The sequence below is a fragment of the Corvus brachyrhynchos genome, unplaced genomic scaffold (assembly GCF_000691975.1).
Source record: "Corvus brachyrhynchos isolate BGI_N302 unplaced genomic scaffold, ASM69197v1 scaffold544, whole genome shotgun sequence".
Lineage (NCBI taxonomy): Eukaryota > Metazoa > Chordata > Aves > Passeriformes > Corvidae > Corvus > Corvus brachyrhynchos.
Window position 1 is genome coordinate 3332189 of NW_008238325.1, and position 11241 is coordinate 3343429.

Below are 11241 nucleotides of genomic sequence, written 5' to 3' on the forward strand. Positions count from 1 at the left end.
GCTCCAGCGCCCCGAGGCCAAGCGGAGGAGCGAGGGTACCGTCCGTGTGCGCTCTCCCGACCTTCTCCCAGAGGTACCGACCATCTGTAAAGGAGCACGGTGCTGCTCCAGCAGCAGTGACCACATCCCCAGGAGCTGCAGCCTTGGCTGGCCATGGCCTTCCAGCTGCCACTCTGGGCACAGGGCACGCTGCTCCGCCATCCCTAGGGGTGCTCCCGGGGGCCCTCCTGTACCACCCGAGTGGATCCACTGAGCCCAGAGGGCTAAGCAGGACAGGAGATGTGATGTCAAGAGAAGCGCAGTTTCTGATTAATGGATCTTCAAAACACAAGCAATACAACCTGAAAGCTCTAGGGCTCCCTTTTTCCGCGTCAGTAGTTATCCCACACCTGCCCACCTTACTGACAGGGCTGCAGCCGTGATCACAGCCTGGAACCCGTGCCCTGCTGTACAGAACGCCCTCCCCTCGCCTAGCAGAGCTGTCCTTTCCTCAGGTGCTGGAGTGGTGGGTACATTCCTCTATCAGAGTTACAGCAAGCAAGCATGAGAAGTTTTCCCCTTTCTACCCATTATTTGTGCCAGATCCTCTCCCCGTGCTGCATCTCTGGGACAGTACGGACACGGGGTACTTTGGGAAAAACGAGACTAGACACTGGGTTGCAAACAAGTCTAAATAAAATTAACAGCAGCACTCTACAAATGAGCTTATGTTTAAATGTGCTATGGACAAGAACAGGCAAACCACGTGTCTTTTGTCTCTAAGCAGTTCTCTAGTCAAACAATAGATAATTTGAAAGCTGCGGCTGAACTAGGTAATAGCAATAAAGTACTGGTATAATAAAGGCTGGTACTGACCTACACTGTCTCATATTAATTATTTTCATGCATCCAGCTGTGCTTGCAAAGGCAAGGACCAACAAGTCTGATAAACAGGCAATAGCTTAAAAAAAAGCCCAAACCAAATCAGTAAATCCTTTTTACACAGCCTTATTTCATTTCAATTCCAGGTTTCCTTAAAACCTACATATTTAAACTAGACTCAGTCTTTAAGCCTAGATGATATGATATTCTTGAACCACCTGCAGAGTGCGTGCATGCAGTTAACAAAACAGTAAGGTGATCTGATTCGGAAAAAACCCAAACCCCGCTTTTGCTGAAGTCCCTGGCAGTCGGTAGATGGATGCACACGGTGCCTCTGGCCCTCGCCGAGCACCCGCATTGGCCACACTCCAGGGGACGCCGTGCGAAGAGCAAGGCAGGTGCCCAGCGGCAGCAGGACATGAGGCGCAGGAGCCGTGTGTTCCTGAGCCTCAGGGTGGGCTGGGTCTTCCGTGAAGTTTAAGACAAAATGTATTTGTGTATATTTGAAACTTGGACTGAGCAGTTTGCCTGAGCATTCTACACACTGCAGCCGAAACAGCACTGTATATAACAGACACACTGCCCCTGCCAGAGAGCACCCTGATTGGCAAAGCAAGTGCAAGCAGGTGCCCAAAAGCAACTGGATACTGAAAGTCAGCGGTTTGGCAGGGCGCTGTATGTTACCTGGGCATTACCTTAAAGAACAGCAAAAAAGAAATACACCCAGAAGGAAAAAAAAACCAACCAAACCAAACCAAACCAAGAAAATAAAACAACAACCAAAAAACCCAAGAGACCAGCTCAGCATTGCCGACTTTAGAAGAAAACCTGCAAAAATAAACACTCTGAAAACGTCCTTTATGGAGAGCAGATAATCAGATAGAGCAGCCAAGCTGGTCTCTGAACCCCCCACTCATCCACTCCGCCGGGGGCTGGAATGAGCAGAGCACTCATCAAATTACAGAGATCTGTCATCCTAAACCCTCGCGATCAAGTGACAGGGGATGCACTGAAACATCTGCAAAGCTGTACAGAAGGGCGCAGGGAAGAAGAGCCTTTACAGCATCCTCCAGCCAGGGCTGGCTGGGCACTGGGGCACGCAGCACAGGGCTGGCTGGGTGCCCGGGGCTCTCCAGCGCTCGGGACCTCGGCACCGCCTCACGGGCAGCCGCGGGTGCCACCATGCCGGCGCAGCAGAAGAAGCTGATCTTTTGCACAGCCGGGGTGCTGAGCTTCGCCTGCGCGCTGGGGACGGCGGCGGCCATCGGCACCCAGCTCTGGGTGAGGGGGACGATCCTCTGCACGACGGGAGCGCTGCTCGTCAACGCCACCGGCCCGGAGCTGCACAAGTTCATCGGCGAGATCCAGTACGGGCTCTTCTCCGGGCAGCGTGTGCGGCAGTGCGGGCTCGGGGGGAGACCCTTCCAGTTCTCATGTGAGTACCGATGGCGTTTGAGTTCTTTACACCGCCCTGCTGCCAGCTGGGGCGGCGGGAGAGGGCTGCCCGCACGGCCCCTTAGCACGGGCCACGCCAAAGCAACGCTGCCCTTACAGTGCTCTGATCTTCAGGGTCGGTAACTTACTTTATTATGCTAATACAGCCTAGCTAACGTCTTCAAGAATTTATAATGCAGTTACACAAATATCCACATTCCAAAAGATTTATACTACTACTTTAAAAAAGAATAATTGGGGGGTTTAATTAATCTCTGTCATCTTCCTCTGTGTGTCAGCATTACAACGTTACCTCTGTGCTGTCAAGAAGAATGAACTAAACCAGCAAGAGCCTCGGGAAAGAGCTGGGGTACTGGCTGCTATGGAGAAACAAAGCAGCCCAAAAGTTCGCAATCTGTGGCTCTAATTGGAAGAAGGACGGGGGGAGGCTGTCTGGGGAATGCTGGCTGACTTGGTACCTGACGCATAGAATATCAGAGTATTAGTAATGGCTTCACTTTGCATTCATAACCTATTAATCTTCAAGGATAAGAAGATCAATAAAAAAATGATCAAGTGAGACACATTTGTACCCAGCAGCACATGGAACAGTCAGTAAAAGCCAGTTGCTGTGTGAACAATACCTCACCTGAAGTTGCTACAGCACACAGTTTATAATCCTGCTACAACAGCACATGCAAATTGTTCACACCAGTGATTTAATGCAAGGGAAGGTTCCCAGACTAGGTACCAGAAATTATTTACTATATAACATTTTCCCAAAATAGACCAAGTTCATTTAATATAGTATTAGTGTTTGTTCTCTCTAAATTCCATCACTAGTCTGTTTATACAGCTGAAGGTCCCTCTTGATTGCTTTGTGTGCCATCCCAGTGTGCAGTTATTGCACCCTGGGTGAATTTTCAGAGGGGTCTATGCAATCCCAAGGATTTGGTTTACTGCTGTAGGTGAGACTTATGACTCAGGGCTGGTCCAGCTGCCAGCAGCTCTGGGACTGACACTCAGGCTCAGTCAGTGACAGCTGTGAGGCACAGCTGGATGGGGACAAGCTGCAGCCAGGGCAGGAGCATTCACCTCAGAGAGCACTGAGAATAAGATGCTGACCCTGTTCCCTGGGGCTGCAGCAGCCCCTTCCCATCACCTCGGTACCTTGGAAGCTCACCAGGAGCATTCTGGAAAGCAGGACAAACTTATAAAATACAAAGCCATAGCTTAATGCACTCACTGCACTTTAGCATGTCTGAGGAGAACAGACACAGAAAATAGGCTAAATGATTTAGTTCTATGCTTGTTCCCATTAAATGCTCCCCTCTGACCACTATATCTCTTTTAATTGTAGTATGAATTTGCTCTGCCAGCAAACCTAGTTCAGCTGGGGAAAACTTCTGCTCCATTTGTTCCCACTCATTCCCATCAGTTTCTAGGTCAGTGGTTCATTTTCTAAAGGTCTCTGTCATGCACAGCACACACAGGTTCATTCAGGACCATGAAGGAATGTTTTCATTTCCAGACAACATTGCTTCTGGAATTAATTTTTCATGATGCATCACATATGAAATGTTAACAACATAACCAGATATAGATGCAGGTGCGAGGATTCAATACCATGCCATAATTTGGTTTTTTGAAATAAACAATACAAAATTCTATTATTAAATACACAGTTTTGCATGTTTTCCCAAAACATCAGATAGTGTCACAGGAACTAATGCTATTCCTTGTAGGAATCCTGCACAGGAGAGCACTGGAAGGAGCTCTAAGGTCTCCCCAGAGCCTTCCCTTCCCCAGGCTGAACACCCCCAGCTCTCCCAGCCTGGCTCCTTGGCCTTCTCTGGACTCACTCCAGTAGCTCCACGTTGTTTTGATATTGGGGGCCCCAGGGCTGGAGGCAGCTCTGCAGATGGAGTCTCACCTGAGCAGGGCAGAGGGGCAGAATCCCCCCTCGCCTGCTGTTGACACTGTGGGATCAGCCCGGGCACGGGGAGGTTCTGGGTGCCAGTGGACGTGGCCAAAGCACGTGGAGCTTCTCATCCACCAGCACCCCCACATCCTCCTCCTCGGGCAGCTCTCCACACATTCCCCACCCTGCCTGTGTTTGTGCTGGGATTGCCCTGACCCACACACAGGATCTTGCACTTGGACTTGCTGAACTTCATGAGTTTTGCAGACATTTGTTTCAGTAATTTCCTTTTCATCTAGTCAGAGAGATAAATGGACTTGATACCCCCATTACCTGCTGCTCTGTGTTCCTGCATGGTGCTGCAGAGCAGTTTGCTGGAAAAGACCTTACAAGGAGGAGTAATTGATGTGAGGCTGCTTTACTCTCCACACATTACAGCCACAGCAAAGCAGCACAAGGCATTAGTACCTCACTTTGGTCATGCCCCCATGGATCAGGAGCAGTGAAGTGTATTTCGCAGTTCCTTCCAAAATACCTGTTTTTGCCAAACAAACAGGAATTTTTAAAAATTATTTTCTCATGCTGTCTGAATGACTATCCCTGTGTCCTAGACAAACAGGACCAGAATTTGAAATAGTAGCTTAAAAGCTGCATAAAAATATTTAGAATAAATTATTCCTGAATTTGTGCATCCATAATCACAGGATAATTTCATTTCCTATGTCACAACACTTTGTGGGACCTCATGAACATAAATGAAAACAAAGTCTAAAGAAAGACTTATTGTCCCACTCCCAAAGAAGAGTGGATGGCCAAGCCTTCAGCCAAGGGAGATCAGTCCCATAACACCGGCACTGTGAGAGGCCTCTGTGACACCTTGTGCCAGACCTGCCTCCTCAAATAAAACTTCCTGGTTTTTCCCAGAGGACTACATTAAGGACCAAATACCACCCACAGGAAGGGGAGAAGAGCCTTTCCGTGGAGCTGGTCTCTCTCTCCTTGCCAGTCTATGCTTCTGAGTTTCACAGAATTTTTCTGTCTCCAAATATCCATGAAAAAGCATTTCTAGTTAATAACTTCATCTGGCTGCATTTAGAAGAGCAGGATTAAAACAGTTATCACAAATGAGCAGGAACCCCCAGCCTGACTTCAAGACAACTTTGCCTAATGTGTATAATAATGTTGTGTTTGTTTTGTTTTCAGTTTTTCCAGATTTGCTCAAAATTATCCCTGCAAGTATCCATGTTAGTGTCATTCTCTTCTGTACAGTACTGATTGTCTTTGCTCTGGTGGGAGCAGGGTTCTTCATGTTCAATGCTTTTGGCAGCCCCTATGAAACACTGCATGGCCCCGTCGGGTTGTACCTCTGGAGCTTCATCTCCTGTGAGTACCAGCAGGTCTGTCCTGAGGGCTGACACCGCTCTGAGTCCAGTACTCACGATGACCCTTTGTCAGCAGAGGAGGGCGAGTTAAGGAGTGTGGCTGCATTGTCTCCAAATTGGCTAAATCAAGCCAGGCAGGAGGGCGGGTGACTCTGCTGTATCAAAACATGTGTTTTCCAAATTGAAGTTGAGAGATAAAATGGGGAGATCCCACACGAGGGTGGGTGGCAGGACGGGAATGGGCAAGCAGCTGCAGGAATCCAGGGCAGAAGGGCCCCAGAGCTGGGGTGGCATCACAGACACCCAACACACAGTCAGAATCAGGAACCACGCCAGAGTAGGAAAAGGGGGAAAAAAACAACCAAAATACATCAGTGATGCAACTGCTCCCACAACAGGAGAGTTCCAGACAATGTAAGCAAGGCCACCACTTAGAGCAGCACAGCCTTCCCAAGGACAGAAGAGCTGAGCAGACAGAGAGCAAGAGGCTGGCAGCAGCTCCCTGTAGTGTGGTCTCTGAGAAGAACCCTGCCGTGCAGGGATAACAGAGTGTCCCCATCCCTCTGCCATGCACCCACTCTCTGGGCTGCTGGCTTGGCTGACAGGCAGATTTACCCTGGCTTTACAAGGTATTACATGTTACAATCATATTTAACCAAGGACTTCAGTACCTGTTTATCTTCAGGCACAGAGAGAGCTCCATTATGCTCAACGGGACAATGAGCAACTTAAAGCTGAACATGAGCACAGATACTTTGCTGGCTCAGGGCACTAAAGCAGCTATGTTAAATATTCCTGGTCCTGAGCCAAATTCAATTAGAAAAGCTTACCCATTTCAATAGCTGTTGGCTTGGATTCCAAAAATAATCCCTGTTAAAGCTAAGTGGCCATAAAAACATTCTCCATGGGGTATTTGGCTGCAGTGTACATCGTAGCTGAAGGATTGCTGAGGTGATGAGCATCTCCCCCTCCCTTTCAGGTTCCTGTGGTTGCCTCATCATGATTCTCTTCTCCTCAGAGGTGAAGATCCACCACCTTTCAGAGAAAATTGCTAATTTCAAAGAGGGAACTTTTACATTCAAGACTCACAGTGAACACTTTGCAAATTCCTTCTGGACCATCCTGGTTTGCTCCCTGGTGCACTTCCTCAATGCCCTGCTAATCCGATTTGCTGGATTTGAATTTCCCTTTTCAAAACCAAAAGATTCAGGGACAATCACAGGAGCGGTTGACCTGATGTATTAAAATTATGGGATTTAAGAATATTTCAAGTAAAGAAATTTGTCACTATTACAATCAACAACCACCAGATGTACCAACTTGTGAATGATTAACTCTAGAGAAGGTAAAAAAAGGGAAGTTTCAAATAAGCGTCAATAAGGTGTATGCGTGAACAAAAGAAGATGTGCTGGATGGTAATGTCTGGATGGAAAAGCCCTCTTTCTTGGGGTAAGACCTTACTAAGACTTTTTTCCTGTAAACTTTGGAAAGTGGCTGGTATGAAGTAAAACAGGAATCTCAGTAGCATTGCACTGAATCTGGGAAGTCCAATCGGTGGGTTGCACTAGAAACACACACTCACCAGCAGCAGCTTTGCCCTTCAGCCCTGGTGAAGGCAAGGATGAAGCCGTGACCACGTCAGAGCAGCAGGGCCCAGGGACAGCCGGTAAACTTACAGACACCCAGCAAGGGACAGGACAATGCACAACATAGCTCTGCCCCAACACCCCTCAGACTCCAGCTCACATGTGTGGTGCTCAGAGGGCAAAACCCAAACACCTGCACTTTGATCTGGCTTCACATGCATGGCAACAGCATCATTTCTCTCCATTAAACTCTCTGGGTTTTTTCTTTTAACAAATCAAACTGTGCTCCAAACCCAGAGTCCTGGGTGCCCTCATTTCCCCAGCAGTTGCTGCAGCTTGGTGACAAAGCTGACGCAGCACACCGGATGCAGGGGAAATGCCACGTGCTTGCCCAAGGGAGGCAGCCAGGCTTGGTGCTGCTGAACAAACTCTCTTTGCTCATCAGGCAAAGGGCGTTTCCCAGAGCAGAGTGACGGGAGTGAGCCCAGGTACCTTCACCTTCCACTGCCCCCTCCAGAGAACAGCCCTGCAAGTTCTCATCAAACACCACCAATAAACCAAGTCAGAACCTGTGGCAAAGGGCAGCAATAACATAACAGACAGGCTCCTGTGCAGGCTGCAGCTCAGCAGAGACTGAGGAACGAGCACATGAGGGTCTGGCACGGGAAGCCAGAACAGACGGACGCATCAGCCCTCGCCCCCCTAAACATCCCCGAGTCAGCAAAAGCAACAGATGCTGCGCCAGGCAGAGCCAGCCCAGCTACGGGCAGGCAGAGCCTCGCACCACCAAACACTACCTCTGTGGGGTTCCCTGGCTGCCTTGGAGGTGAGGTGCTCCTCACAGGACACAGAAACAGCCCTCAGAACAAACATGGGTAGAGAACCCCTGCCCCATTTATCTGCAAGGGCTGCACCCAGCTGTGGGTGAGGAGCAATTCCACCCAGCATCCACTCGGTCCCCGGGTACAGGTCAGGCCCAGGTACCAGAGCCCTCTGTGCTTCAGGATCTACCAGCCCACGAGGCCTTACTGACTTTGATGTGATTTTTCATACTTTTACTGTGAAAGGCAAAATATTGCTGGGTTATTGTAAAGGTTTGTCAGCTGTATCCTTTCCCAAGGTGGCTCTGCCCCTGCATCTCCCCAGATTTTAACAATGTGGAAGGGCTTCTGCAAATCAGTACAACTCCCAACATTTTCATAATTTTCTTCTTCATCTATATACATATTCTTCCTAATGTTAATGTATGTTCTTAAAATATAATTTGTATTGCATCTCATGGTATTGTTTACTACACAGCAAATGCAAACCCATTCCTTTGCTGTACAGAAAAGAGCAGCCCCAACCTGGGGTCTGAGTGTCCTCACAGGGGTCACTGTGCCCAAAGCCTGGCTCGACCACCCCCACATCCCCCCCTGTGCCCGAGCATCAGCCCAGCTGTTCCTGAGGCAAGCAACAACTTCTTACCAGCAAAATAAAATTAAGACCATGTTTGTCTCACGCAGTGTTTGTGGGTTTGACCAGCTGAAAGAGCAGGTATGGTCTGCCCAGTGCAAACCATGAGGAAGCCCCAGCACGGACCCTGAGGGTACCCCGGAAAAGACCCTTGGGGAGCCTCAGCATGGACCCTGGACCTCCTTTGATCCATGAAAATGCCCCCGCTCCTGCCCCACTTTGGGAAACACCCTCGTTCCTGCTCCATGCTGGAAAATGCCCCTGCTCCTGCCCCACGCTCCTGCCACCCGCAGCCACCCCCCGCCCCGAGCAGCCACCGCTGCCGTCATCCCCACTCTGCTCTTCTGGCATTAAACATTGATGCTGCCGGCACAGCGAGCAGGGCAGCGCGGGCTGGGACGGGCTCTCCCGACAATTCAATCGCGATGTGACGGGGGGCTGCCCGCAAGCCCCGGGGACGGGCAGGAAGGTCGGTGCCTCTCAGCAGCGCGGGTCAGGGAGCTGCTCCCCCCGCAGCTCCGGTGCCCAGAGCATCACTCGGAGCATCGCCCGAAGGGAGCGCGGCGGCTGCGATGGGTGATCGGGGGGCTGAGCACGCTGCGCCTACAGAGCTGGAGGAGATCACCAGCAGAATCTCTGATCTGACCAAATGGAGAGAAATCTTTAGTTTCCATGGGTAAGATTTTTATTCTGCTTCTTTAACACAGTTTTAATTCCAGGTGGTTATTTAATGTAATTTTTAGTTATGTTTTATTACAAAACATGTGGCAATGACAAAAGGTCTTCATGTACTCAGTAAAAATATAAATGCTACAGCTCTTACTCATGCTTTGTTCTGGGGTTCTCTTCTGGTTGGACTCCGGTTTCTCCACATGCTAGCAATACCTCTGATGGGTGTTTCAATTTGTACTTTATTTTACATTTTCAGCTTGGAAGTCAACAGCACGACTCATCAGGGAACTCCTTTTCCAAAGGTAAAATTTTCTGTTTGTCTGGTGAGTTTTGGGCTGTCCTTGGTTGGCACACTGAGGAGGTCACACATCCATACCTGCAGCCCAGGTATCTATGGAGATTAATTTCTCATGCTGCTCCTTTGAGAAACAGATGTTTTCTTCATATATTTTGAAATCAAAGGGGCAGACCAGTCCAACACTTGATTTACCTTTCTGTCAAAAACTAATGGTTTTCACAGTGAGTTTTAGAATACATGAAAGAGGAAGACAAACTAAGATCTCCAAAATGTAAGTATTTGGAAAACCTGCTGCGCCCTTAAGTTGGGAGACACGGAAGGGTATTCCCTGTAATTCAAACACAGCACTATTACCTGCTCCAGTCATTAGCTCCTAGGGATGTGTTGGGAATGTCTGAACACAGCTGGAAGTCAAGGGCACCCATGTTCCAGGGCAGCACGTGCCCCCCACGCCCCTGTCAGCCTACAGCCAGGTGCTGTGTGCACCCTGGGAACATCGGGGGGAACATTCCGTGCATGGAGGCAGCAGCCCTGGGGTGATGCACTGTCTGCTCCTATCCCTGCAGCAAGGACGGAGCAGTGCTGGCAATGGACCACCCGGAGCCGGGGAGCCCCCAGGGTCGCAGCCACCCTCCACCATCCCCCAGCCCCTCCTGCCCCCTCAGGGTGTGGGTGGCTGCCCCATCTCCCTGGACACGGCAATGGTGAGCTGCCTGCTGAATTAAGTATGTGCTGTAATTGAATCTCCTGAAGGGAAAGGTGTTTTGACTGCAGGCTTCAGCCTGCTGTCAGCTGAACAGGGTGTGGAATGGGGATGGATTATTTAGGAGACTCTTAATAAACATGGCTGGAATGCAGCCTTAAAGCTGATACGCAATAATTCTCAGGGGAGAACCAGCAAACGACAACAGGCAACGTTTCCCTGCACTTTGGGGCTTCCCTGACAAAAAGCCTCAGGACCGGAGGCAGGATCATGGAATCATAGAATTGTTTGGCTTGGAAAGGGCCTTTAACACAATCAGTGAAGGATTTCAGCTCCTGTTGGGTGCCTGGCCCCAAAAGCACTGCTGCCAGGTGCTGTTGCCCAGCAACTTGGCAGTTCTGCGGGCAATGGCAGGATGGGGCCCCAGTGCAATCTTCCCCAAAATGTGCACTGTACCCAAATATAAGTTACTACACACAACAACCAAGCTTCACCAGAGTGGCTGAGTGCTGAGTGAAGTGCCTGCATTGAGCTCAAAACATCACCTTTGCTTTGAAGCTGTGAGGCGTGGCTCTAGGTAGATAGCTTGACACTGCTCTGGCTGTGGGCACTCGCACTGCACCTGCACCCCGAGACCCCCTGATGTTACAGACCCTTCACGCTGGGATGAGAGATCTGACCTGGCCCCTCTGCCTCCTCCTCCTCCACAGAGGCTGCAGAAGCTGCTGTTCAGAAACATGACCCCCCTCTTTAGCTTCGAGTGGGCAGCGGCGCACTTCAGGTTCCGCCCGCCACACTCCGATCTGGCCTACGCGCTGGAGGCAGGAAAGGTAAAAGGCACACACAGCAACTGGCACCAGCTGCTTGGTGTCTCAGACACTTGTGGGAGCTGGCAGCCAGGGGGGGGGGCCTCCGGGGCACACACACCC

General features: G+C 50.0%; 2 protein-coding genes across 2 annotated transcripts in view; one reads left to right on the forward strand and one right to left on the reverse strand.

Moving 5' to 3' along the window:
- Positions 1-201, reverse strand: part of MED12L (mediator complex subunit 12 like) — a 97630-nt gene extending 97429 nt beyond the window's left edge. Inside the window, exon 1 of the mRNA XM_017734415.1 lies at positions 82-201. Within this exon, the coding sequence (XP_017589904.1) occupies positions 82-201 (120 nt within the window). The remainder of the gene's footprint in view (positions 1-81) is intronic.
- A 1755-nt stretch (positions 202-1956) lies between these two features.
- Positions 1957-8685, forward strand: CLRN1 (clarin 1). The gene is made up of 3 exons (XM_008633769.2): positions 1957-2296; positions 5420-5599; positions 6578-8685. The coding sequence occupies exons 1-3, from the start codon at positions 2044-2046 to the stop codon at positions 6841-6843; spliced, it is 699 nt and encodes a 232-aa protein (XP_008631991.1). The 5' UTR covers positions 1957-2043; the 3' UTR covers positions 6844-8685.
- Positions 8686-11241: the final 2556 nt, after the last annotated feature.

What these genes read in the sequence shown, in the direction of transcription:
- CLRN1 (XM_008633769.2), top strand. Translation starts at nt 2,044, where the DNA reads ATGCCGGCGCAGCAGAAGAAGCTGATCTTTTGCACAGCCGGGGTGCTG. An exon ending in GAGACCCTTCCAGTTCTCAT is followed by an intron (nt 2,297 to 5,419) that starts GTGAGTACCGAT and finishes TTTTGTTTTCAG; the next exon opens with TTTTTCCAGATTTGCTCAAA. An exon ending in CCTCTGGAGCTTCATCTCCT is followed by an intron (nt 5,600 to 6,577) that starts GTGAGTACCAGC and finishes CCTCCCTTTCAG; the next exon opens with GTTCCTGTGGTTGCCTCATC.